The following is a 26,835-nucleotide window of genomic DNA, read 5'->3' as shown; positions in this document are numbered from 1 at the left end:
ATGGGTACACATTGAGATTTCATTCTGTTGACTACAAAACCTAGAGACTCTAGCAACTCTATCGCTAACATCGTATGGTCCATTAACAAAATATTGTCTAAATATGTTATCATTCATACACCCCTCTCTCAGAAAAGCCGCCACCGGACGAAGTACCTTTGTGCAGCACCACGGTGCAGATGACAGGCCGAAAGGTAGACACACAAACTTCTACATCTGGTCTTTCCACACAAACCTCAAATATCTCTGATGTTCTCTCCATATTGGTATTGTAAGATAAGCATCCTTTAGGTCCAATCTTGTCATCCAATTTCCTTTTCAAGAACATATCCTTCAATAGATGTATTCCCTCCATTTTGAAATGGTGATATACCACCCAATCATTCAACTGTCATAAATTTATTACAGGGCGCATGCCCCCTTTGTCTTTTTTCTCCACTAGAAAAATATTGCTTATAAACCCCTTCACACTGTCTCTCTCTCTCTTACTATTGCTCCTTTCCTTATTAAATCTTGAACCTCTAAGTCTATTAGTTTCAATTGCTCTTTTATGAAAAGCATTCAATTTGATATCCTTTCTTGTACTGGATTTGCTATAACCTCTATCCTGAAACCTTGAACAGTTTCTAACACCCAAGGGTCCTTTGTTATTGACCTCCAAATCTCAGAAAATTGGCCAAGTCTGCCGCCCAATTTTAAGTGGATAACAGAAAGACCTTGACTTACCACTTGAGCCTCTGCCTCGTCTCTCTCCTCTATTGAATCTTCCTCTTCCACGTTGTCGTTGCGTAAAAAATCCTCCTGGAAAAAATTGCTGACCCTGGTAGCCTCTTCCTCCGAATCCACGTGTAAAAGAGCCTCTAGTGATTCCTTGACCTCGGCCTGGGAATCGGCTCCTCGTTCTCCCGGCCGAGCCAAAAACACGCTCACTAAAAATCCTTTTTTATCCTCTTTGAGACTTTTGTAGGCTTCTAAATGCCCCTACATACCTTGATAAATCTTTTATAAATTCATCACCAAAAAGAAGGCCTTTAGCCAAAGGTCCTTCCTCTTTAACCGCAAGGTTTACCAACTTAGGTGCAATTTTAAGTAATAAACTGTTTCTCGTTTCAATAGAAAAAGCCGTATTGCAATTGCCCAATAAGCATACTACCCTTTGAATCCATTCACGAAGTTCTTGTACATCAATATTATTATTACCAACATAGGCCTCCTCCGCCAACTGGGCCAACTATATCTAATAACCTGTCTTGACAAGAATTTAAGCTCCTTTCCTTGGCTCACGGCCCCCTTTCGCAATAAAGGCAATCATTTTCGAATCAAGTTCTGGTGTCATCAACACCTTATTATCCACAATGGGTCGTGGGCACTCTGATCTTATTCTAATCCAAACTTCTTTTGGGATTCCCCTTCTGATCCAGTATTCTAAATATTTAACAAAATGATGAGAAGGTGACCATTATGGTGAAAAAGTATGTTTTATGAGTAATGAGTCAAACATGTTTTCACCCAAAGGATTTTTTATACTCTCAGATCCTGTATTGTCTTCCTTTTTTACTCTTTTAACTTGAATCTCTTCGCCAGTATCAAAATCTGCACTACAACTTTCTCTATCTCTGCACTCTCAGAGGCATCGTCACACATCACATACTTATGTCTGCGCATATTTTTACTGTCTTCATCACTTGGGCCTTTTACTTGCCCTTCTTTATTTCCCGAAGCTTCCACTATTTGCCTGTCTGAACAGCATATATGTTCTACCATTGTAGATCTTCTTTTCTTCCCATGTTCTTCTCTTGAAGAACGGAGAGCCTTGGTTAGATCTATTCTCCACCAAAGGGAACGCACAATGTCATCAGTGCTCTGCGATGGTTTTAAGGACCTGTCCTTCTTTCTTGCCAAAGGTTGTCATGCCCTTCCACATCGTGCAGACCATCACTTTGCCCACCTTCTTTCCGCATCCTTCCAGGGAAGAGGAGAGGCTCCACCGTCTGGACCCAAAATGTGCGCTTGCTTTCTATCTACAGCGTACACAACCGTTCCGGGTGGATGATCAGCTCTTTGTCGGCTACGTGGGTGCCAAAAACTCGGGCTGTGCACAAATGGACCATCTCCCGGTGGATCGTTCAGTGCATCAAAGCCTGTTACTCCTTGGCCAAGAAGCAGCCTCCTGTGGGGCTGCGTGCCCATTCGACCATGGCAACTGCAGCCACTACTGCCTTGGGACGCGGCGTTCCCATGCAGGACATTTGTCAGGCAGCTACGTGGGCCTCGCTGCACACGTTTACAAAGCACTACTGCATTGACAGTCAAGTCCGGAGAGACGGCTTCTTTGGCCGTTCTGTTCTCCGTGACTTCCTGGTGTAATTTTGTTTGCAGATCCACCACTGGGGTTGGTATTGCTGGGCTATCTATTCTAAGGAAAGGAATCTATCACTAACGTGTCTCTTTCAGATGTACAAGTTACTACTTGTGTAATGATATATCTGTAAGAGACATTAGTTAGTGATAGATTCCTAACTGCCCCACCCATCCTCCCCATTCTGCGAACTGATTAGGGTTAAGGTCATCCCCTTGTGGGGCCCTAGTTTTATGCACCAATGGTCAGTATCTTGCATGGCTCTGCGTTCCTGGCGCGGAAAGTCGTGTACAGAACTGACGTCAGCATTCATGGGTGGCGCCTAAGTACTCTTCATGACGTCATCTCGGCGCTGATGACGCCAGTGACGGACGTGGAGCCGCAGGACGCCACCTGCTGACGCGCAAGGATACTGCTAAGCAAAACTTTCCGTATCCAGTCTGATGCCTGGGGGATATTCTAAGGTAAGGAATCTATCACTAACTAATGTCTCTTACAGATATATCGTTACACATGTAGTAACTTGTGCTTTAAGTTTATACATTTTTGTGTATAATTCTACAAGTACATGTATGCTAAATAGAAAAATCTAGCTCCGCGTCAGAAGAAATTAATATTTGCATTGTAATCTTGTAGTTGAAAGCAGTAGCATGCCTATACCGTTCCTCTGTCAAACAATTTAGCATTTTTCATTTGTTGCACTTGTACATCCTCTTTTATTGAAATTGTTTTGCTCTGTGCCTTCGGGATGGAAAGGTGGTGAGTGTTTGTTCTCAAACTGCAAGCTGTGCTCTTTGGGTTTTAGAAACAACCCAGCCTTTTCCTTCTTCTAATATGCTTCCATTATTTAGCTGCTTTCTGTCAAGATTCACTTTGATGTAAGTTTTTAATTTTGCAGCTCCTTACAGCAGTTCTAGCAGTTATTGTTTGGGGTCAGAGATGGGGTTAGTCACCATAGTACAAAACAATTTCTTGTTATTGTAGTTCAGATAGCATTTGGGTGAAAGAAATATTTTAGCGTATTTTGCAATAGACTTAGACCTTCCTTCCTAAGAGCCTCTAGAATGTTTCCCTAATAAGAGGTTCATGCTTAGTTATTGAGTGCTCAATTTAAAAGGTAGTTCAGTTTTGTGGTCTTAAAATATCCTGTACGCACTAATGCTTTCTCTGGAGTTAGTGATTGCAGGGTGAAGAAAGCTCATTGCCATTTTATATGACAATTATTTTTGAGCATATTGTGCCATAGAACATACTACTTTTACAAGGCATAATAATTAATTTGAGGCAGTGCTTTATATGTTAGTAAGCAGGCATATTCATACAGTGTTCTGGGAGAATTTAGCCATATGTAGGCATTTGTGCGCGTCCTTGCATTCATAGGTAGAGATAACTGCATTCTAGCTTGAACTGTGTAACATCAATATACATTTTGTATAAAAACCGGTGATCCTTGAGGTACTGCAATGGTCAAGCGGTCTCCTGAGTGAATCGCAAATGTTGTCTAATGTCGAGTAACCGTTTCTCAATACCGAGCGCTGCACAGACCTGCACCACGTTACCGAGCTTGTCTGAGGATATGTAGTAGTATTGAAGGTCTTTTTGATATACTTACAACATCCATGTTTATTTTTAGGTCCAAATTTTGACAATTGAATCAATCTGTTAATTAGCCTGATCATTCTCTTTTGAAAGTATGCAGCCAGGGATTCAGTCATATTCATCGGTCATATTCAGTCGTATGTTAAATGTTCAGTCATATGTGATTGCCTTATTGCATGAATTGTTGCACTGATGAAATTCCCAAGTGAGTATGATTCAAAAAGATTTTTGTTGATTAACACTTGGCACACTTCTGCATTCCAAATACGAGTCAGATATACAACAGGGATTGAGTAGAAAGCCTTGAGTACTTAAAGAGTCAGTTACATCTACCCACAGCTAAGCATTTGAATCATGCTTAGTGATAATACCTGCATGAAAAGAAGAAACCATGAACCCAACTGATTTCAAAGTAATACATTAATAACATGGATTTAATTTAAGCCTTATGTATAAAAAGAGACATGTTAGTAACAAACTGTACTAACCTTCTTAAGATGCACGACTCGTGCTTTAATATAGATAAACCACAACCCAGATCCCTTTTTTGAGTTTGTAGAGTAGAACTTGGATGACATTGTTTGCCACCATAAATCTGACATGATCTTGATGTGTTTTTTTTAAATTTGTTGGAAATAACAGTAGCATTGACTATCTATGCTTAAAGAAGTGTTTTTGGGAATATTCCCAGTATCAAGAAACCCTATTCCGGTTGTTTTTCCTTCATGTTGAGATCTTTACCTGTCGTCCATCATTGAATGTGGCCTAGAATTAGTGGAGATTGATCTAATTGTTGCCAAGATTGCTGCCAGTCAGCTTCATACTTTGACCATTTTCAACTGCAGTGCTTGAAACCTATCTCAGATGAAAATATTGAAATAATTTTAGTGATCAACACAAAGCCCTGGCAGGTCCCTTTGGCAGCCTTTCTGAATTCAGGTAGTTTCCCATGTGTCCCATAAATTAACTGTGCTTTACACTGATGAAGTAGGAACATTATATCTGTTAGTTTACTCTACACCTTTTTTGAGCAAAGAAGATATGTTTGGAACTATCCACCTCATCTAAGGCAGCCTTCAAATTTGAAAATGCCAAGTAAAGGTTGCCACAGCAAGATGGCAACAATTCTGAATAGTTGAGCGAGTCGAAAACTCTCATTGACAGTTCAGTTGACTGCCTGCTTGTTGAATAGTGATAACCACTATTTCACTGCTCTGCTCAGTAATAATTTAACTCAGTTTGTAATGCCGTAACGCTGATAAGCGATATAGCATTGGTTGTTTTTCAGGCCACCTTATTTATCATGAAATATTTTTAAATCTCATGTTTAGCTATCTCAGTTTTGCACCACTGATGCTCCTTCTTTTTTGTGGGTTTGAGTCTCACTTTGGTGACCAATGATCAGCAGTGTATGGTTGAAAGCTCATGTGACTGCTTGATATTTAGTACAATTTTGTACTTTCAGGCGTGGAATTACTTATTTCCTGTGTAATCCAAAGAATGGGAAATGCTGTCCTGAAACCAAGTTAATCATGGATTCATGAAGAAAGGTAGAACTTATAATTAAAGGGAAGACTTCCATCCTTGCTAATTATGTCTGATTTCATTGTTGGACGTGGAAAATTGTCATTACAATCCCCCTGCCTGGTATCCGGTGAACGGTCGTAAGAGACAGATTTTTCCTTCGACTGATCAAATGACTTTCAAGCAGGCAACTGGAAAAGTGGAACATAGCTTTCAGCTCCTGCATGCTATACTTGTTAACTAAAGTACTCCTGGGCCCAAACAAATGGAAATACATTACCTAACCGTAGCAAGGCAAGCTGCCTCTCCTTTGATTACTTGTTTGAGTATTCGATAAAACATGGTTTACTTGTTTTTACCAGGGAGATTCTTACAGTGGGTGAGAGCATAAACTCTTTTGATGCCCCAGTTGTACTTTCACTGGTGTAAGTCAGGCAGGATTCTCTTAGTGTGGTTCATCCGCGTTCCTACTCGCATCTTCCCTTACATGATTGCTTGAACCTGTACTCGGAGTAATGCATATTCATTGTTGGACAGCTTTGCCCCTCAGTTAGAGAGAAGCATTTAGGTTCAACTAATACTAGTCACTAGAAAAGATGGCTAGGCTCTGGTTGTTTTGTAACATACAGTGTAAGTTCAGATGTACATTAAGTATTTCTTTAAAGTCTGACAAAAATGATTAGAGGTGTGAACTGATTGGAAGCTGATTTCAGACTTCAGTAGTCTGAACCGAGAGGTGTACTTCCATTCCACTCTTCTGTCCAACATACAAAAAACTGAGGAGCATTTGAGTCTAGCTCCTCAGTTTACATTTGAATAGGCAGTGACATAATACATGTGGTAGAAAGGGGTCAGCTAGTGCCAATATATGAGAGAGATACATAACATTTGCAGTGTAATATGGGCTGGAACTGATTGAAGAGATCTCCTGGCATGCAGAGTATATCTAAGTATGTACAGGTCGGCCATTAGCAGCATTCTGAGCTAATTGCAGAGTGTAGTGGTGATCTAGGAGGGAATAGATTGCTGAATGTTGGAAAACGCACAATGAGAAAGTGAGATGCGCAGCAAAACTGCCCTTAATTTGCGTTGCCGAAATAAGCAGTTCTTAAGTATTTCACGGAGCTGAGTGGCCAGAGTAATCTCCAAAATAACAAGGAGGTTTTTATTAACTTCTAAGGGCTGAAACATTCATATCTGATAGAGATGTCTAGCTGCAGATTCCTTACCTTTGAATCCCCTGGTGCCAAACCCGGTCCGAGAACTTTTCTACAGCGGTACCTCTGCGCGTCAGTAGAGGGCACCAAGGGACTCTATGTTTATGACATCCACCAGATGTAACGTCAACAGAATCCATATAAGCCCTCCCTGATGCGCTGATGTCTGTTTCTTACTTTCTGTGCTTCTACGCGGTTCTGGAGTGTGGTACCACTGGCTATTTTTGGCCTATTTTGACGTTTGTCGACTATACAATGTGCTTTTTTCTGGATGTTTACAGGGTCTTGTGGACTATGATGTTGACCCCGCAACCTCATACTATTTGGATGTGGTGCCTGGGCATGCATCGTGACTCTAAAGGGTGCGGCTCATGTCTTCAGTTGTCTGTCTAGCAGGAGCGCCGCATGACTCTGTTAGCGGTGCAGCAATAGAAGGTCTCTATCGATCGCGACTCTATTCTCCCTTCAAGGACCCCTTTAGGGCCAGCTCCTGAAGCTCTTCGTCTGGATCCGATAAGGGAATACTATCTCTCCCTTCAAGTTATTTTTGTTTTTCCGCATCCCTTGGTGCGTGTCCCAGCCCCAAGGAGGCCGGAGAAGCCTTGCCTGACTCCAAGCTGGCGGGACCTCCCTTGGTGTCAGTGAGGGCCTCTGGATTCGTCATCGAATCCATCTCGGCTCCGGTGCACAGCACTTTGGAGTTCCCAGCTGTGACCTCACTGTTGGATCCTGTGGCATGATGGTGCTGAACGCTGCGACTATGCCTCTCCTCCCCTACGCCAAGGTGTCACCTCTTTGAAGTTGGGAGCGACTTCGGCAGAACAGTTCTGTTTCAGCTACCGTCCTCTGCCTTAAGAGGAGCCCCATGCTATTTTCCCTTCAGGAAACAGTATTTTGGTGATGACACGAGTAACACAGTCCAGCCTCCTCAGGAGTTTCATTGGGTGTCTGGCCTTGGTGAGGCTAGTGGCCTCGAATCTTCACCATCCTCTGGTTTGTTTTCTCTTCCTAGCCTTGTTACTTAGGCTAGCTCAGCTTTTGCGGAGAGTTGCTGTGATTCTGGAGATGCAGCTTCCTTCTGTAGAGGTGGCCAGTGATCCCCTGCTTGGAGTGCTTCATCAGGGCTAGATCGGGGCCGAGCCTGTGCTCCCCTTCAGTGAAGCCCTCTTTGATATTATGTTAGGCTCTTGGGCTATACCCATTTCAAGGCCTTCCGTGGACTGTTCTATAGCTCATACGCACTATCCTGCCCCTGGAGACACGCTTAGTCTCTTCCAACAGCCTACTCCATACAGGTTTGTGGTTGAGGCTGCTACGCCATCCCCCGAAATCGGGGAGGCTAAAAGTCTAGATGCTCTTGGTCGATATATCTTTTCTGCCACCAGTTCCACTTTACAGTCCCTTAATACCAGCTGTGTTATAGGCCGTTTTTCTAAGATGTTATGAGATTCCATCTCACGCCTTTTCCCCCTCAGTCCCTGATGACACCCGGGATACTCTTGCTCAGCTACTCCTGCCCAGCTACTCCAAGAAGGCCTCCAGGCGGATACAATGCTGATTCGCTATGGCATGCATGGATACCTCATATTCTGTTGGATGAGCCATGGCTCTTTCACTAGTTCTTCACCAGCATGCCTGGCTACTCACCTCTTGTTTTTCGGAGGCTGTCCAGCCCACCTTGGTGGACATGCCGTTCGATGGTAATCATCTGTTTGGCTTTCAAGCTGACTCTGCATTGTGCTGTTTTCAGGATAGTTAGGGTAAAGCGAAATCTTAGGTCCTGCTTGCTATACCGTCCTCTTCTTTTCCGCGTACTCAGTCTTTCTGGGGAAGGTCTCCTTGTTTCCTTTTATGTGTGACCCTTTTTAGGGCGGTGCCCCTTGACTACTTTTTTCACTCATCACCTCAGAGTGGTACTGTCCAAGTTCTAGTTGTATTTTCATGGTATTGTGTGAATGCAGTGTCGTCTTGTTTCATGTCCCAAAGGGTACTTCGTCTATATGCCTACAGAAGATCCTCCATATGTTTCTGACACAATGTTGCCCTTTCTGCGGGACTCCACATGCCGCGCTTTGGTGCAGTGGTTCAAGTCTGAAGATGATGCACGTGGGTCTTCTTGTCACCCCTCCCCCAACTGTCGAGTGTCTCTTCACGCTAGCAACCGGGTCCACTCTATCTGCTGCCTTCTCTCCTATCAGACGCAAGGCACGGATTTTTACCTAGGTGGTGTTCCTTCTTACTCTCTTCAGACATTAGCAGTTTTAATGCTAGTTCTTGCTATACACGGGCAAGAAGGGCCCCTGCCCTTTCTCTTTCTCTCTTTAGGTTCGTTGCTGACGTACCTTGTCTGTATCTTGGCATGTTTAGCCTACTCTGCGAACCCTTTCTCTTCTATGCTTTTGCATGACCTGTTTTAATTTGCTGCCTTGCGCAAAGCTGTAGTTACTTTTCCCTTCTTGACTACGTTTTTTGTGCATGTTGGAGATGTTTCCATTACACCTCTAATACCAACTCCAATGTTAGGATACTGACCTGGCTTTTTTTCAGACGAGCTTCTACCCTTTTTTGGGTGTTGTGGCTATTTTTCATGTTCTGTTTCCTTGACCACCCACTCTAGGTTGGTGAGTCCTTCGAATTTCTTTCTGGGGAGTTTCCTTTACTTTTCGCAAGTGTGATTACAATTCCAACCCCTTGAGGGATTTGTTCTCCTTTGAACTCATTAGTGTACAAAATACGATCTTGGATGATTTCTGAATCCTCACTTATGAAGTTACATGGCTTGTTATCCGGGCACAGGTCATCCTGTGCAAACGGGCACTTTCTTTTTGCTTCTGGCCTTTACGCTTGTTAGGCTGGAGGCACTGCCTCTCCATCTGTTACTTCAGTTCTTCACACTGGTTACTTGGTTTGGACCTTAACTTGTGTCGTTGGTCAGTCTATACTGTTTCCTCCATCTGGTCTGCTGCTTTATCCAGGTCTGTTCTCCTGTTATTCTTTCTTTTTAAGATGGAGACTAGTTATCTAATTAAGCCTTCCCTATGTTGGCCTTGTTCAGCTTGCCCTTTTTACAGTCCTCTGTAGTAGTCTTTACTTTCTTTTTCTCAGTCGCTTGCTCATATACATTCAGTCAGTAGTGTTGTTTTCTGTTTGCTTCTTTTGTTTTCTGGAGTGTGCGATTTCAAACTCCCTTCATTTCTTTTATACGGGCCTTGTGACTGGTTATCTGCTTGCCCTTGTTCCATCTTCAGCTCATGACAGATGTGTGGCAGTTTATACTTACCCTTCTTAGGCACATTTTATTTTACTGTGTTATTTCTGTAGATGTATGTGTTTTGCTCACGTTGTTGCGCTCTTCTTCATGTCCTGGATAGACATCTGCTTGTACGTTGCTTTGTACGGGCTACGCCCTTCCCCCTGCGGATTCTACGTTGGATAGTCCCAGAGAGCTCCTCTCTCTCTCTCTCTCTCTCTCTCTCTCTCTCAAACTGTTTTTCTTCTGACCACTCATATTCTGTGGCCTTAATTGCCGTTATTGCTTGCAGTGCTTTCTTAAACTATTGGTTGGAGCGCTCTGCATTGTTTGTTTCTATGGCTAGGGGCTATGGATCAGTACTTTTTTTTTAGCTATTGTCCTTGGCCCTCCACACCATTCTCTTGGCCCGGTTTACTTAAGGGGAGCGATGCAGTGTTAGGTTTATATGGCATGTTCTTTCCAGCTCGCTTTATTCTTCTGCCATGGTATCATTTTCTGATGTTTTGTGCACAGTTGCGGATTCAGCTCCATACGGGGTTTTACAAAATGTTTTTGTTGAGATGTCTTCTTTCGCATCTCCCTTCCTGGCAGCCGGTCTCCTTCTCTTTTTTTTCTTATAACAAACCAGATAGCCTAGTTGAGGATCTTTGTGGGATTCGTTCGCAGACTCGCCTCTAGACGTCTCTATTAGTTGAGTAAGTTACTTACCTTCAGTAATGCCCTATCTAGAGACAAGATCTATCCTCGAATTCCTTACCAACCCACCCATCCCCCCTGCTCTGCAAATTGATTCTCCTTTTCTTTCCAGATCTTTTCTATGCACTCTCCTGCATTTTGTTGGTAAAAATTCAATAAACATAAACGTTTTTTTAAAAAAAGATTCTTTTTGGGCCCACTGTTTCCATAGCAATTTTCGTACGTGGCTCTGCGTTTTAGCGAGGAAAGTACTTAAAAAGAAACTGCTGTCAGCGTGCCATGGGAGGGCTTATATGGACTCTGTTGATGTCGCATCCGATGAACGAGATTGTCATGGAGTAGCTTGATGCCCTCTACTGCCGCACAGAGGTACTGCTGTAGAAAAGTTTGTGGATCCAGTCTGGCACATGGGGATAATTCAAAGGTAAGGAATCTGAGACTAGATCTTGTATCTACGAGATAAGGCATTAACGAAGGTTAGTAACTTATTCTTTAAGAAGGGAAGGAGAAAAAAACTTGTCTGTGGACCCTTTTGTCTTTACAGGAATGTAAAATATATTTACTACTGTTGAATGGAAGGTAGCTATTGTTCCTCTCTGTCCTCAACTAAAATCTGAGTCTTTTCACTGTGCAGACTGTTCCCAATAATTTAAAGAGAAGACCAAGGTAAATGCTGAAGAAAGATGGGGAGACAGGCTATCCTTGCACAATTCAGCATTGGAGGGGGAAAAAATGCTAGTGGAAAAGACCTAGATTAGTTCTCTAGGATCTCTCAGAAGGTAAACCGCTAAAGCGAGTCCACTACATTGTGGAACACTATATTATGGTAAAAACCACATCATACATCAATACATCATACTACATCATCAACGCTAGGTAGTAAAAGTAGTTATATGTGTGTTGATTTAAAAAGAATTTTTTTCAAAGGAGTAGGGATGACCTGGTATGTTTAAAAAAATTAAATTAAATAAAAAAACAGAAGGGCTAATGCATGCTCACATGCCTCCACTCCTTCTAGAGTTATGAAGAGTCAATCAAAAATGTATTACTAAAATGTTCGAAAAGCAAATTCTTATGTTTGCAAAAGTTATGGTTAACAAATTAAAAGAGCATATCTGGTTTTAATAGGTGTAAGGAGGGCATATATTAAAAATATTTTCTAGGATTCTGATGGATAATTCTAACTTCAGATTCCATTGCATTTTTTAACATGTGGTCTGTGGACCCTTGGGGGTCCATGAAGCCTACTCAGGGGGTCCGTGACTGTTTAGAATATTAAATAATATTAACAGATTTTATAAAATAATTATAAATAAAGAAACAAAATGTAACATCGAAAATTTTAAAACATTCTGTAAAAGTGAAAGAATTTGAAAATAGGAGGCTAAAAATTAATTTGGTGTCCTCAGATTCATTTTTGAGAGCAACGCATAGCTCCTGCAGTTTGGCACTTTTCCGCCGCACATTACAGTACAATCGACTGCCAGGCAGCAAGTCTCCAGAGACTCACCTTTTCAATTGGGTGGCTGCAGTATGCAAGGGCATAGCCCGGAGAGTCCCAGCTCCCTTGGTGAATTGTCCGGAGGTCACCCCGGCTGCCCCATATTTCGAATGAAAGCATAACTTAACCATAGCTAGACAGTGGTGACTGGCACTGTGCCTGTATCTATTCACATATGGGTGGTTATAGTTAGGACCACGTTTACATAGGAAATAGATTGTTTGGTCTGCTAATAACTTTTTCACCGTTCGACAAATCTTCACTAAATCTTCCAAAACTAGCTCCATCCACCTGAGCTCCTTCCTAGAAAGTTTTGGGGTTATCCGTCAAGCGGGGGTCGAGGAAAAGGGAAGGGTCCCAAAATGCCTTATCCAGATGCACTTTTCCATAGGAAAACTAAACACAGCTGCATCCAAAATGTCTGAATGGAGTTACATCAAATTTGACAGAAAACCATTTTAGGATTCGTGGGCTCAGTTCCCTGTTCTGAGAATTTTAAAAAAAAATACATATAGGGGGCATGGTACCCTGATCCCCTTCGCCTGGTTGTGGAGGTCCACCTTTGGTTTTTTTAATTATTTTTTTTATTTTACAGTAGATCCACTGGAGATAAATAGATTTTAAGTAATATTTAAAAGGTGGTCTCCTTCCCTTTTTAAATGCCCCCCCCCCATATGTCGCGCAGTGCCTGAGGAGCTGGAGCCTTTTTTTAGAATATGAGCAGGGGGATGTGCATCCCTGCTCACCGAGACTTTTGAAGGCCCAAGTGACCCCATCCCTGAGGCCTATTTCCCTTTTATTGGGAAGGGGTCATGCAGACCCCAACCCAGAGTTATACAATCTCCCTGGGGATGGGGGGCCTGATTACTTACAGTGTCCTGGGGTCCATTCCCGGGACAGTGTAGCTTGCTCCTGCCTGGGTGGGTGGGGGCAAAAAGAAAAGCTGCTGTCAGTCGGGCGGGAGCAAAGGAAAAGCTACTCTCAGCCAATAGGAAGCATCCTACCCAAACCTGCTCTCTCTGCTACTCTGGATGGGTACTGAATAAGGAGATTGCCGGGCCGTGGGCCTCCTCTCGCGGCCCCAAGAGCACTAAAGGTTGTGGTGCCCTGGATGGATCTGGGGCACCCACTTTAAAAAAAAAAGATGGCTCCTTTCATACCCTGGATGATGCCTGTTAAGGGAGGCCCTGAAGCGCCCCCCATTCCCAAAACATTGCCTACAATTGTTGGGTGCCTAAAGTGGTAGTGGGGCACCCAACCATGAAAAAAGAAAAACAACAAGATGAATATTAAATTCACTGAGTAGCCACTCATTTCATATTCACTGCTCCCTCAGGGGGGACACTCCATAATGCCCTGCAATGGCTTTTGGTTTATATTTTTAGATGTTTGTGGTGCGACTAGAAGAGTTGGGGCGCCGCAAAGCAATTTTTCAAATGTTGTGGGAGGCTTCAGGGAGTGCAGCAGACCCCATGAACATTTAGAAAAAATGGCAATAAATCTCCTTGGTCATTGAATACATGACCCCAGGAGAGCTTATCATTCTCTAAAGCCCTCCGAGCTAGAGTTGTATGTTCTTCAGCTGGAGTGTCGGGACCCCTTGTGGTCGATTCTGTGGCTGCATTTTATGGCTTTGAAGAGTTTGTTAAGAAGACTCAACACGTTTATGGTTGTTTGGAAATAAAATGATAAAGTCTCTATGTTTTTACCACAAAAAAGTGGCTGAGTCCATTTAACACAATATTTCCTGTGTGCCAGCAAGATATGTGTCCAGTTACTCATCAAGTATAACTGTAGTTTTCAGTGTTATAAATCATTCATAAATCTAGTAAGTTTAAAACGGCTTGTCTTTCCCCATCCGGGAGGTTGAGCGGTTGTCTTAGCACTTCTGTTGATGGAAAACCTGATTGAAGATCCAAACAGTAGTCTTTATCCAGAAAATTATGTAGCTGATAATAACCTGTACTTCTAAGATATTGCCGAAATGTGGCAGACTAGATATTACCTTAGTTTGTGGATGAGGAGTTGAGAGTATTCCAAATTACAAGCTAGGACTTGGATTTTATTTTTCACAATGGTACAGAAGGGGTAACAAACTCCTAGAAATACATACAAATAGAGATCATTCAAAGTAATATATACTACTTGATGAATATGGGGAACATCTTTCAGAACTACTAATGAATTGAGATCCAATTGAACTGTGATTTGTATTTACTTCTACAGTGTCAAATGAAACATTGTTTGGCCCCAGGTTGTGATTTCAAATATTGTGAAACAAGGGTTGACAAGGACAAAGTCGCGTAATATAATTCTTGCTTGATTATTGAATCTTGCCATTTGCACAAGATACTGGTATTTGTAATTTAAGAGCCTCCTGATAGATACCAATAGAGAGGTGCACCCCATGGGCATCTAAAGAGATTTATTTTCAGTTGCTTGTTGATTAAGACAAAACTCCGCACTAATGGGCTGGTCAATTGCAGTGTTTTATTACAGTGTTTCTTTTCTGTAGGTTAGAAACAATGAAAACGACAGAAGCGTACATAATTAGTTTCATTAGAAGATTTAAATATAGCATACATAGCAAGTTAAGATTACCATTATCCAAAGTTGATAGGCACACACATAATTTAAGACAAACCTGCATGAAATAGTTCACACAATCATTGATAAACAGTGAATTGGCAGATTTTTATCCAAAACTTTAATTGTACGACCCTTTTAATTATCTTCACCCCAAGGCTGATCCTATATTTGCTGAATTCAAATAGTGGCACCAGATGTGATTGCACATATGAATAAATGCTGACTTGTGGAACCGAAAGCTACTCTTTCTCTAATTGGTTTTAAGGATACCATTGATATGACCACCTTTATAACTCTGTGGCTTAAAACACCATTGTCTCTGCAGACATTGAGGGAAAAACCTATGTAAAAGCTTGTGTCCTGAGCCAGCAGAAATGGAGATGGACGCTATAGTAAATGGGAAGGGAACACCCTAAACCTTCATGACATTCTCCCATATCAAATTTAAATCTTGTTAAATTGTGTGTATGAAACATCCCTATGCTGATCAAGCTAAGTAATTTCCATCAGGAAAAGTGGAGTATGTACTTTTTTCACTAGATATTCAGTTATTAAGAGCAAATATTGTATAGGCTTTTGAAGAAGGCTACCCTAGACCCTGCTATTCTAAAAAACTTTCGTCCCATATCCCTGCTTCCTGCCCCCGCCAAGATGCTCGAGGCCCATCTTAACTACCATCTGAGCGCCTTGCTGGATAATTCTAGCCTGCTAGATTCTTCTCAGCATGGCTTTCGGAAGGCGCATAGTACGGAGTCAGCCCTCACAGTGGTGGTCAATAACATCCGCGCTAAGGTCGACAGTGGTCTGACTACCCTTCTGATCCTGCTCGACCTCACAGCCGCATTTGACACCATGTCCCTTACCATCCTGGCCACCCGCCTCAGTGAGATGGGAGTGGATGGGCCCGCTTTGAGCCTCTTGACGTCGTTTCTCAATCAGTGTGAGCAAAGGGTTAAACTGGGCGACTTCCTCTCCCCCGCTAAGCCTGTGCAGTGTGGGGTCGCTCAGGGCTCATCCTTGAGCCCCACACTTTTTTAACATCTATGTGGCCCCACTTGCCAGGCTAGTAAGATCGTTCGGATTGGAAGTACTGTCGTATGCTGACGACACCCAGATTATGGTTTCCCTCTCTCAATCTGTGGAGACTGCGGCTTTAAATTTTAGGAATTGCATGGAGGCAGTGGCAGGCTGGATGACCAATAACTTCCTTAAATTAAATGGGGAAAAGACCGAGGTCCTCATCTTCGGAGGTAAACAGGAGGTCTGGTCGGCTGATTGGTGGCCGTCTGCCCTTGGAACCTGTCCCACACCCTCTCTTGCTGCTCGCAATTTGGGTGTAATTCTTGACACCACACTTTCCTTTGACAGGCAAGTCAATAGGACTGTTTCCACCTGTTGTGGTGTCTTAAGGATTTTGAGAAAACTTTCACACTACCTTCCTTGGAAGCTCGGAAACAACTCTCGGTAGCTCTCATCTCCTCACGGTTAGATTACTGTAACACCCTCTATTTAGGCATAAATAAGAGGCTGGTCCAACGCTTACAATTTGTGCAGAATGCGGCAGCTAGGTTCGTTGTTGATGCCCCCAGGCGGTCATCAGGCTCCTCCATCAGAAAAAACCTTCATTGGCTTCCTTTGCAGGCCAGGATAAACTTTAAGGCTCTGTGTCTTACCCACCGTGCTCTCCATGGATCCGGTGCAGAAGACATTAGGTCTCTTGTGTCCTCCTATACCCCGGGCAGGGCTCTGCGCTCTGCCAACAAGAACCTTCTGTCGGTTCCCCGAACCGTTAAGGCCTTTTTCTCCCTTGCCCCGAAACTCTGGAACATGCTTCCAGTTGAACTCAAGGGCCATGCGTCCCTCGTTCTTTTCCGCAAAGCCCTAAAGACCTGGCTCTACCCAGAAGCCTAACTATAGTCGACATCTGGTTTTACCTCTCATTCAGCTATACGATCTGATGCGCCTTGATGCCTTGGGGCTAAGTAGCGCAATACAAATCTCATTTCATTCATTCATTCATTCAGGCTTGAATATGTATGCCAAACTAACGTCAGTGTTTGTTTGTGTGTATTTGTCACGAGGCGAATGCTGGTACATAACATTTTCCTCATGTGATTTCCAACCGATTGCACTTTTTTTCACACTGTTTGTCCGTTCAGGGGCTCCTATTTGTAAGATTAAAATTGCTATTTAAATTTTATACATCAAATCAAATAGATGATTCATTCCAAGAGGAAATGTATTGTAATGCAAGAGCAAAATTCATAGGAACATTCTTAATGTATCTGTAATCCTTCTTCAAGAAAATCATTCATTCATTCATTCTAAAAACATCTCGGTAGAAATAAAAACAAATGGTATTAAACCTCAAAATGTATGTTAGTGTTAAATTGTTATGCTTATTTTCTTAATTTTGTTTAATCTTTTCTAAAAACAGGTAATCAGATTTTATCCCTTGGCACAATCCCAAAAGATCAAATTTATCCACTGAAACTCAAGGGCATTTCCATCTGCTACTGCGCCCTCAAAGCAGCATTATCTGGAAATTATGTCAGCTTTGGTGTTTTTAAGCTCTATGGGGACAACCACTTTGACAACGTACTACAGGCCTTCGTCAAAATGCTGCTGTCAGTATCTCATTGTGACATTCTAGTAAGTTGTTCATCGTGTGACTTTTTATTTTGAGAAAGTATTTATTAGACACTACTTTACAGCACTTCATATTTAACCATTCAGTGATGCCTTTTCGGGTTTTGAGGAAATTTGAAAGTGTGAAGTGTGAAGTTCAAAGCACAATTGTTTAAGATTTGCTTTCAGTTAGTATGGTAAGCTTTATATGACACTGTTCCATTTTGGGCCTTGGTAATTAAGGGAATTGTTACACTTTCTTACATGAGTATATTGTTAAAGCCAGAGAAAATACCTGTCAGCAATACTATGTAAGGACTTCTAGCCAGGTTTTGTGCTAAACTGACAATTTCACTCTGTTGTGAAAATATGTTCATTTGCTTTTGACCGTGTGAGGTTTACTAACTTTAAAGGCTGAGCATAAAATAACAAGAAAATAATTTGTAGAACTGAATTGTCCCCAATACTATGTTAGAAATTGAATTGTTATATATGGGTCCGTAGGCATCCGCTATTCTGAACAGGCTTTTCAAAATGTACAATGTTTAACTGCCAACCTCTTTTTAGCCGACAGGAAAAAAAGAAAGCAAATCTAAATCTGAGATCATTCCTAACATAAAGGGACAACTAAGAAAAAGTAGCATTTTACTAAGAAACTCTGCATGTAGTTCTAAATAAACATCTTTTTTGCTCACATGCACTGTACTTTTTAGGTCGAGCCTAGAGTCAGCACGCATTCGCTGCTCTGCGAGGCATGCAGTATTAGAGTATGGACTTGAAACTCCACCCATATTTTATATTGCATTGTTTCAATGTCCTTCGTAAATGCTGGCTTCTGATTCCGTAATCGGCTTGTTAGTCTCTCCTTAGTACCGCCTTGTCTTCATTTGTAACCTCCCATAGCTACTGGCCCTTTTACTTTGGTTGTTACACAGTACTCTCATAAGAGCTCTTCAGCGAGGGCTGGCTCTCTGCTTCTTTTTGCATAATTTATGTGTCACCCTAAGCATGAAAGAGTATTGTTTTGGCATGGCTTGGATGCCGAGGCGAGGAGAAGCGTGAGCGCCAAGCTCCGCTAATGAAACCCGCACTTCTCCTGAGTACTTGACCCCTGGACCCCCTCACGCGCCAACCGAGGATGGGCGAAGCGGGGGAGCCGAACCGGAGTGTTCTCGCCCCTCACAACGGCGGAAAGGGGGAAATCGGAGCAGTTTTGGGGGCTGATTTGGGGACTGCTGGTGGCTTCAAAATGGCAGCGACAGGTACTGAGTCGGCCCTGAGACGACAACGCGAGTGACGGGCTCAACGAGTCCGGTCTTGGCGGAGGAGCGGCAAGGATTTGCCGTGGGAGCGGAGGAGGCGCACCAGTGCTGGAGCATTGGGGCCACTGTGAGAGGAGCTGCTGCCCGGTCGCCGCTGCGGAACAGAGCGGACTCCACTATGAGGCAGCACTGACGAGGGCCGAGCGCTGTGGCAGAAGAAGGGAGGCAGCCTGCGCTGATGCGGGTTCTGAGCCCGTCGAGGGCAGCTGAAGTACTGACAGTGCCCGGTGGCGGCAGGGGAGGCTCCGGAGGGGCCCCCCCTCCCTGAGACATCCAGGGCATTGCGAAGGGAGTGTTGGGGCTGAGGAGATGGCTGGGCCCTGGTGCGGGCGGCACGGGAGAGCCAGGCGGCCCAGGAAGGGGCGAGGCAGTTCCTGCTGGTGCAGCAGCTAGAGGTGGTGGCTGGACAACCACGGAGCCAGGTGCGCCGAGAAGTGGAGGGTGGCGACCCAGACCTGGGCCCCCCTGTTGCCCGCCGTGAGGAAGTGCGAGCGGCCTGGTCCGGGGACACCGCGGGACGCCGGGAGGCAGCGTAGTCTGCATAGAAGAAGTGAGGGGGAGGACCCACGCTTGGTGCACGCCGGCAGCGTTGGGAACTGTAGTGCCAGGGGCACCGGGGCATACTGGAGGCTCCACCACGGGAATCCTGCGGCATGACGGGATGCTGAAATGAGACCCGTGGAGGGTGACGCAGTCCCCGGGCTCGGGAGTCCACTGGGTTGCGGGACCTATTAATGCTGAACTGCCTGGGCAGACGTGGCACTCGAGTGAGCAGATTGTGCTGCGGTGAGTCGCTGTGTTGCCTAGTCGGATCTGGAGACAGGACCTGCCCGCCGCCTGTTGTTCTTCGGGTGCTTCACCACCACGGACCCTGTGAGTGAGTGCCAGCGATCGGCACCATGGGCAAGCCCAGGGCGAGGAAAGAAGAACACCACCCACACTCTGACGCTGAATCTACACCCCAGGCTGAACAGGGACCACACGACACACCTACTGACCGGGGGCTGCAGCAGCAACTCGACAAGATCCTAGTAGCTATAGCGGATTCCCGCACTGCCCTGCAGCAGGACTTTGCGCAGGTGGCAACGGGGCTGGGCCTTCTACGAGCTGACCACTCAAAATTGTCCGATAGGGTTAAGAGTGTGAAGGACACTGTCCAAGAGGTCACGCCTGCGCAAACCACGCTGGCCGTAAAGATGGAGGGGGCGTTGGACCGGATTGCAGTACTTAAAAAGCGAGCTGAGGACACAGAAGGGAGGAACCAGCGGAACAACATCCGAGTGGTGGGCCTGTCGGAAAAAATCGAGGGATCGGATATGGTGAGCTATTTGGAAGACTGGCTGCGGACGGTGGTGGCCCTCGAGGGTTTATCGACTTTCTATACCCTGGAACGCGCGCACCGAGTCCCTGCGCGGCCCCCACAGCAGGGTCGACCACCCCAGATGGGTGTGGCGCGTCTGTTGCATTTTAGGGACAGAGACCTGCTTCAAAAGAAGGCGCGAACAGATGGCTCTTTTCAGGTTGATAATAGCAAAGTCACGCTGTTCCCGGACTATTCATTTGACACCCAGCGGCGCCGCGCGTCCTTCCAGGCGGTCAAGAAGGAATTGCGAGCGGAGGGGATTCAGTACTTCCTGTTCTTCCCGGCTAAATTGCGTATAATCCTAGATGGGAAAACCCACTTTCATGATACGCCGGAGGATGCGTGGGGTTGGCTGGAAACTTACAGAGCTGGCAAAGATGGTCTGGAGCAGGAGGAACGGGCTAGAGCTGCAGACTCACAGCCCCGCAGGTCGCAACGTATAAGGCGTCGACGGAGGGGCGTGCGGAAACCATCTACCTCCCAAACGGACCTTGAGTGCAGGGAAGCACTGAAAGCGGTGACGGTGATATCTGGTGAATAGCTGCTGCTTTCATCAGGAAGGTCGGGCCCGGACACTGACAGGGGTCAATCTGGAGCGGATTCTACAGCGTTGGACAGTATTCGTCTGCCGCTGGTTACTCCGGGAACAGCGAAAGGACTGCTGGATGAGTAAAAATTGTGGGGGGTGGGGGGGGAGGAGTTGTGGTTTATATATTTTGCGAAAGGACTATTGGGGTGGGCTAGCAGTACGTCATCCTAGATTGTTACTGGTTTGGATGTATCGGAGTACTGCCTAAGTGAGTGAAGAAGGTGTGGCTGTGGGGGGTGTTGTGGGGTGGCTATAGCTTTTGGGGATTTCTGGGGCGGTAATTGGTTGCTGTATTGATTGTTTGTGGGTTATTTGCTGGGCTCTAACCAACCCCACTGGATGGTTCCTAGTTAGATAAGCCTTACATCGTTGTGCGATAGTTGGGCTGGTTTGGATGGGATTCACTACGTTAGTGCCTGTTCTCGGGGGTGGCTGACAATGTGGGTGGGGAGGGACTGTTGGGGGCTGGGAAGGGGGAGGTGGGGGTGGTACCGGCCGGCGCGGCTAAGGAGCGGTGGGGAGTGTTTGTGTATTCCTTTGTATTTGCGTTATGGGACCGTTACCTGATGGGAAATGTGTGACCTGGAACGTGCGGGGATTGCACTCCATGCAGCGTAGATATAAAGTCCATTCTTATTTGGTGCGTAGGGGCGTGCAGATAGTGTTTTTACAAGAAACCCATATAACTAGGGTGGAGAGGCTGGCGCTACAGCGTAGGTGGCGAGGACAGCTTTATTACACCACTTATTCAGCATTTGCACGGGGAGTGTTGATCTGGGTTAGAGCCGGGGTTCCCTTTCAAATGACTGAACAGCTGACAGACCCAGAGGGCCGGTATGTGGCAGTGAAGGGGCGACTGCATGGACGAGAGGTGACTCTTTGTAGTATTTACGCCCATAATGTGGAGCAGGCGTCCTTTTTTTAACACTTATCTGTGGCCTTCATAAATCCAGTGATGCTGGGGGGAGACTTCAACTCTGTGGTGGATGTGATGTTGGAAAGGTCCCACCCCCCGTTGTCTGGCGCCCCGATTCATAAGTTAGCGAAGGTCCGGGCCCAATGGCAGGATCATTGGGGGTTTGTAGATGTTTGGCGGGCTCAACACCTGGCTGAGCGGGATTTTTCTTTTTTCTCTGCTTTACATGATTTGAACGTGCGGCTTGATGTGGTTTTGTGTAGTCCGGGATTGGCTGCTATGGTAGCCAATAGCGAGAATTTATCACGCACCATCTCGGACCACAACCCACTGCTAGTGAGTTTCTGTTGGGCCAAGGAGCCCTCTGCTATCCCGACGTGGTGCTTGCGCCCAGAGTTATTGGAGGATCCGATCTTCCTAGCCGACCTGGGTGAGGGAATTGAGAGGTATTTCTCTGAGAATGAGGGTACGGCCACGACAAGGGCTGTAGAGTGGGACGCTTTTAAGGTAGTGACCCGGGGGGGGGGGGGGGGGGGGTTGCATCACTAAGCAGGTGGGTGTGCGGAAACTATTATTACGGGAAATAGAAGTGGCTGAGACGTCCCTTAGGGCTGCTGAGCTAGACCACTCTGCTGGTTCTGCGGAGCAGGATGCGTTCCGGACCCTGAAGGAAGCAGTAGCGGCGGTGGTGGAGCGGCTACGGTGCTTTGATTACAGAGCTTATTTGGCCAGCGTGCATGCCGAACGTGATAAGGTGGGCACCTTGTTGGCGTGGCTGGCCAATCCCCTCCCCAGATGTATCCCTATTTTAGCGCTGACCTCTGACTCCGGGGTGTTGGAACACACGCAACATCAAATAAACGAACGGTTTCGGTCCTTTTATGCTGCCCTCTATACGAGCTACTTGCAGAAAGGGGCGGGGGACATGCAGGCGTTCTTGGTGGACTTAGAGCTGCCGGTGGTGGAGGTGGAGCAGGCAGACTCCCTTGGACAGGATATCTCGATTCCCGAAATTAGTTGCGCCATTAAACAGTTGGCGCGTAATAAAACTCCGGGTAGCGATGGGTTGCCTATTCAGTTTTATTCGGCTTACTTGGATGCGTTGGCTCCTAGACTGCTGTCCATGTATAGGGAGGCGAAGCGGTTGGGAGTGTTGCCGACTTCGACTAGGGAGGCCATTATTACATTATTATTCCGCTCCTTAAGCCAGGGAAGGACCCCACGGACCCAGCTACATATCGGCCGCTGTCAATGCTCACCAGTGACTATAAGATTTTGAGTTGGGTGCTAGCTACTAGACTCCTTCCCCTTATGACGCGATTGATACACCCGGATCAGTCCGGCTTTATTCCTACACGAAACACGGCTGGTAGCATACGTAGGTTGATGCGCATACTAAGTGGGGACTATGGTGAGGAAGATACAGCGGTAGTCCTATCGGTGGACATTGCAAAGGCGTTCGACAGCTTGGAATGGCCTTATTTATTCGCAGTCATGAGAGCCTTCAGGCTTAGAGAGGGCTATATCCGGTGGACCGAAATTTGATATGCATCTGCAAGCGCTAGGGTGCGTGTGGGTGGGGTAGTCTCCTCGTATTCGGTTGGGCGCGGCACCCGACAGGGTTGCCCACTCTCCCCGTTGCTCTTTGCCCTTGCCATTGAACCATTAGCGGCGCGTGCAAGAATAGGGAGGAAGTTTCAGGGTCTGAGGAGCTGTGGACGCCTACACTATATTTCGCTGAACGCTGACGACCTATTGCTCTTTTTGAAGGATGCGGGAAGGGAGCTCGAGAGGGCTCGTGACCTGCTCCGCTGATTCGGGGATGTTTCAGGCCTGCGAGTCAACTGGGCAAAGACTTGCGTGTTTTCGGTTGCCAGAGCATGTGCCCCACCTGTGCATTTGTTTGACGTAACGTGGGAGCCTGTGTGCCTCCCCTATTTGGGGACACGGATATACCATACCCAGGAGGATCTACTGGAGGGTAATATAGGCAGAGCAGTGAGAAGTCTTAGGAGCAGTATGCAGTTCTGGGGCACCTTGCCACTGTCGGTGGCGGGTCGGGTAGCATTGCTAGCATTCCCCGACTGCTCTATTTTTTCCGTGCTTTGCCTATACCAATACCCGTGGCACCGTTTCGACAGCTCCGCTCAGCGGTGGGAGGTTTTGTCTGGGGAGTGGGAAGGCGCCGAGTAGCATTGGACACACTGATACGACCAAGAGCTGAGGGGGGCCTTACGGTTCCTGACTTTGAGCTGTACTATCTGGCCGCGCAGTTTCAGGGCCTTACTCAGGTAGTGGCATAGGAATTCCGTGGACCAGAGCGGGAAGTCGAGCCGGATGTGCCGAGGCATATATTATCGTATGTGATTCTGCAGCAGCAGCTAAGAGTGGCTGAGCTTTCGATTGAGGAAAACACCTTAAGATACTGTTGGTCTGTGCTGGCGGAGTGGGAGAGTTTAGGGCTGCAGGTGGTTGGGGATCTGTTCGGGGATGGCGTACTATTGCCTTACAGTGCTATACAAATCAATCAGTATTTCCAGGTGGACACAGCACGATGCCCCCGATGCACGCTGCGAGGTGCGGACTTAATGCGCATGCTTTGGGATTGTCTGCAATTGGGCACGTATTGGGAGGAGGTGGTCGAGCTTCTTTGCAGGGTGACTGGTCGACTGATTGCTCTGGATAAGGGGGCCTGACTGTTGCATCGGTTCCCACATACCAGCAAAACGAAAGTGACGAGTACATTTTTAGATTTGGGATTGTTGCTTGCCAAGAGAGATATTACGTCCCATTGGAAGGCAGCGGCGGGGCCCAGCAACCCTAGATGGAGGGCTGCATTGCTCCTGTGGGCGAATAGTGAGGGCACAGTTCGTCTGCAGCAGGCACATAAGTCCCACAATGACAAAGCACTGGAGGGAGTGCGAGCGTGGGAGGCCCTTGTTGTGGAATTGAAGGGGGCGGATGCAGGATCTGAGTCAGAGATGGGAGCCTCGACCGGGGATGAGGACTAGGAGAAGAATACCCACCTTCGAGATGGGAAGCGCAGCGAGGGGTCCCTGTACCCCACAATGGTCATTACATCTATTCAAGCTGTACATTGGGAAACCAGGAAGGTCCGCATAGTTGATTGAACCTAACACTCTATTGCACGAAATTTCGGGGTTGTCGCGCCGGTGGGAAGGTGGGTGAGTGCTGGGCAAGGGAGTTGGGGGCCAAATTGAGAATTAATCTGGTGCATGGGGCTTTATGGTAAGACTGTATTGATTTCTGTTGATATCATATAACTGTTATGGTTATTTTTCGAGGGGGTGTCTTCTGGACTTTTGAGATGGTACCTTCATTGAGCTGTCGTGCAGTAGGGATTAATGCCTTGGTTATCCTGATATCTATCTGGAATTTGTTGAATGTATACATGTTCAGTCATTCTTATGGGTGCTGTTTGTGTTGGAAAACAATAAAAAAAAAGATTTACAAAAAAAATAATTAAAGAGTATTGTTTTGACACATACTGGGAACTCCCTTGTGTTGGACAAAGCTGTACCTCTCTGAGGAGCTGTAGTGAGAGCGAAAGACATGTCAGTGGTGCATTTATTCATTTCAGGTTGGCTTGGTTTGTATTTTATCAATTCAAAGATGTTATACTGTGCCTGAAGCGGTAAACGGCTTTTATCATTTTACAGCTCGGCATGGATAGCACTGTGCTAGTCCTATGCTTAAAAACGTTGCTGTAGAAATGGCAAAAGACTTTCCCTTTCTATCTCGGCATGGATGGCACTGTGCTATCCCTATGCTTAAAGACTTTGATAGAAAAGCAGACATTTTAGGTGAGCTAATTTAGAGTGTCGATGGTGTTGATGGTGCTTTATACAGGAGCTACTTTCCACCTAAACTTGAGAACTACCCAGAGCTCTCTGCTTCTTTTTTGCATAACTTATGCATCACTCTAAACCTAAACCTGAAAAGCTATTGTTTTGACATATATGAGAAGTCAAAATGTTATCTATATATTTAACCTAACTTCTTACTGGTTGTTATTGTAAATACATGCCTTCATTGTTTTCGATGGCAGTGTGTTACTGTACTTGTGGGTTTCATTGTGTATTGCTGGATTTACTTCAAGTCTAAGTTGAAGTGCATTTACCACAGTTATAGAGCCCATTTTTGGCTTCGGTAACTTTAGAAGTGTTTTTTGTTCATAGCGTTGACCTTACATTTTTGTGTGTAGATGTATATGCATGTCTTCCCTAAACCTCACCCCTTCCCTCCATAAGCCCCACCCATTTCCTTCCCTAAGCACCATCCATTTCCCTCCCTAAGCATCACCATTTAGGTGTATGTATTCCCCATTTTCTAGCTACTCCTTCCCCCTCCCCCCCCCCCATCCCCACCACCAATTTATTTAGGTGGAGTTCTCTACACAGAGATGATTGGAGTGGCAGGCGTCTCCGCACATAGGTTAGTGAATAGCATTTTGTAGTACATGAGTGGTACTATGGTAGTACTACTTCACATACTACAAAATGGAGTTTGTGAATAGAACCCACTGTGTCTAGTTCTACGTATATAGACAAATGCCATTCCATGAAGCTTTACTAGAAAAAAGAATCGTAGTTGGCTTATATCTTGCCTTTTAATGTACTTGTCTGACTTAAAATTTCTACACAACAGCCTCTCCACTCAGAGACTGCTTTTTACAGTGCTCATTGGACGATAAAAAATAAAAAGGTTCATTCTATTGTGCATTTGCTGAGATGTGGCAGGGCATAGGCAGTAAAGTAGTTTGTAATAGAAAGAGTGCTGGTACCTAAAGTTCTGCTCCGAAGTTTGATGCAATGGTATTAAATGTTAGTGTGCCGAAATATCAAGGCTACATAGTCTTGAATCTACTTTGTGTCTCTTTAATCCACCAACACTCACTCCTTGTCTCTTAACTCACTCTTAGAGGTTCATTCTTGGCCCTTTTTGATTGTTTTTCGTCTTTCTCTTCCTTCTTTCCCATTTGTACGTTTTTCCCCTCTCTTGCTGTCAGGAAAAGTCTAATGGGGAAAATTAAGTGCCAGTGGCAACAACTAGCTCAAATTAAGCACTGGGCATAGAGGGCTGGTTATGCTCCCTTAACTAATCTTTTATTTGTAACTCTAAAAATAGTTTTCAGTTCTGGCCTCAAGGTGGTCATTTTCTTAGCTGCAACTCTTCTACGTCAATTTCTGCATTTTGGTATTGTTGGCTCCTTTATTTTGAGCGTTAAGAAGTTGAAGCACTACTGAGCTGTGTTAATC

At 45.3% G+C, this 26,835-nt stretch overlaps 1 protein-coding gene across 2 annotated transcripts in view; it reads left to right on the top strand.

Annotated features, from left to right (window-relative positions):
- Positions 1-26,835, top strand: part of RANBP17 (RAN binding protein 17) — a 1,522,743-nt gene that overhangs the window by 1,179,395 nt on the left and 316,513 nt on the right. For both annotated transcript variants that reach the window (XM_078653359.1, XM_078653358.1), the window contains exon 23: positions 17,176-17,390. In XM_078653359.1, the coding sequence (XP_078509485.1) occupies positions 17,176-17,390 (215 nt within the window). The remainder of the gene's footprint in view (positions 1-17,175; positions 17,391-26,835) is intronic.

Source organism: Lissotriton helveticus, chromosome 7 (assembly GCF_964261635.1).
Source record: "Lissotriton helveticus chromosome 7, aLisHel1.1, whole genome shotgun sequence".
NCBI classification, from domain to species: domain Eukaryota; kingdom Metazoa; phylum Chordata; class Amphibia; order Caudata; family Salamandridae; genus Lissotriton; species Lissotriton helveticus.
Note: the sequence above shows the minus strand (reverse complement) of the source record. Positions and strands in the feature narration are given on the sequence as shown.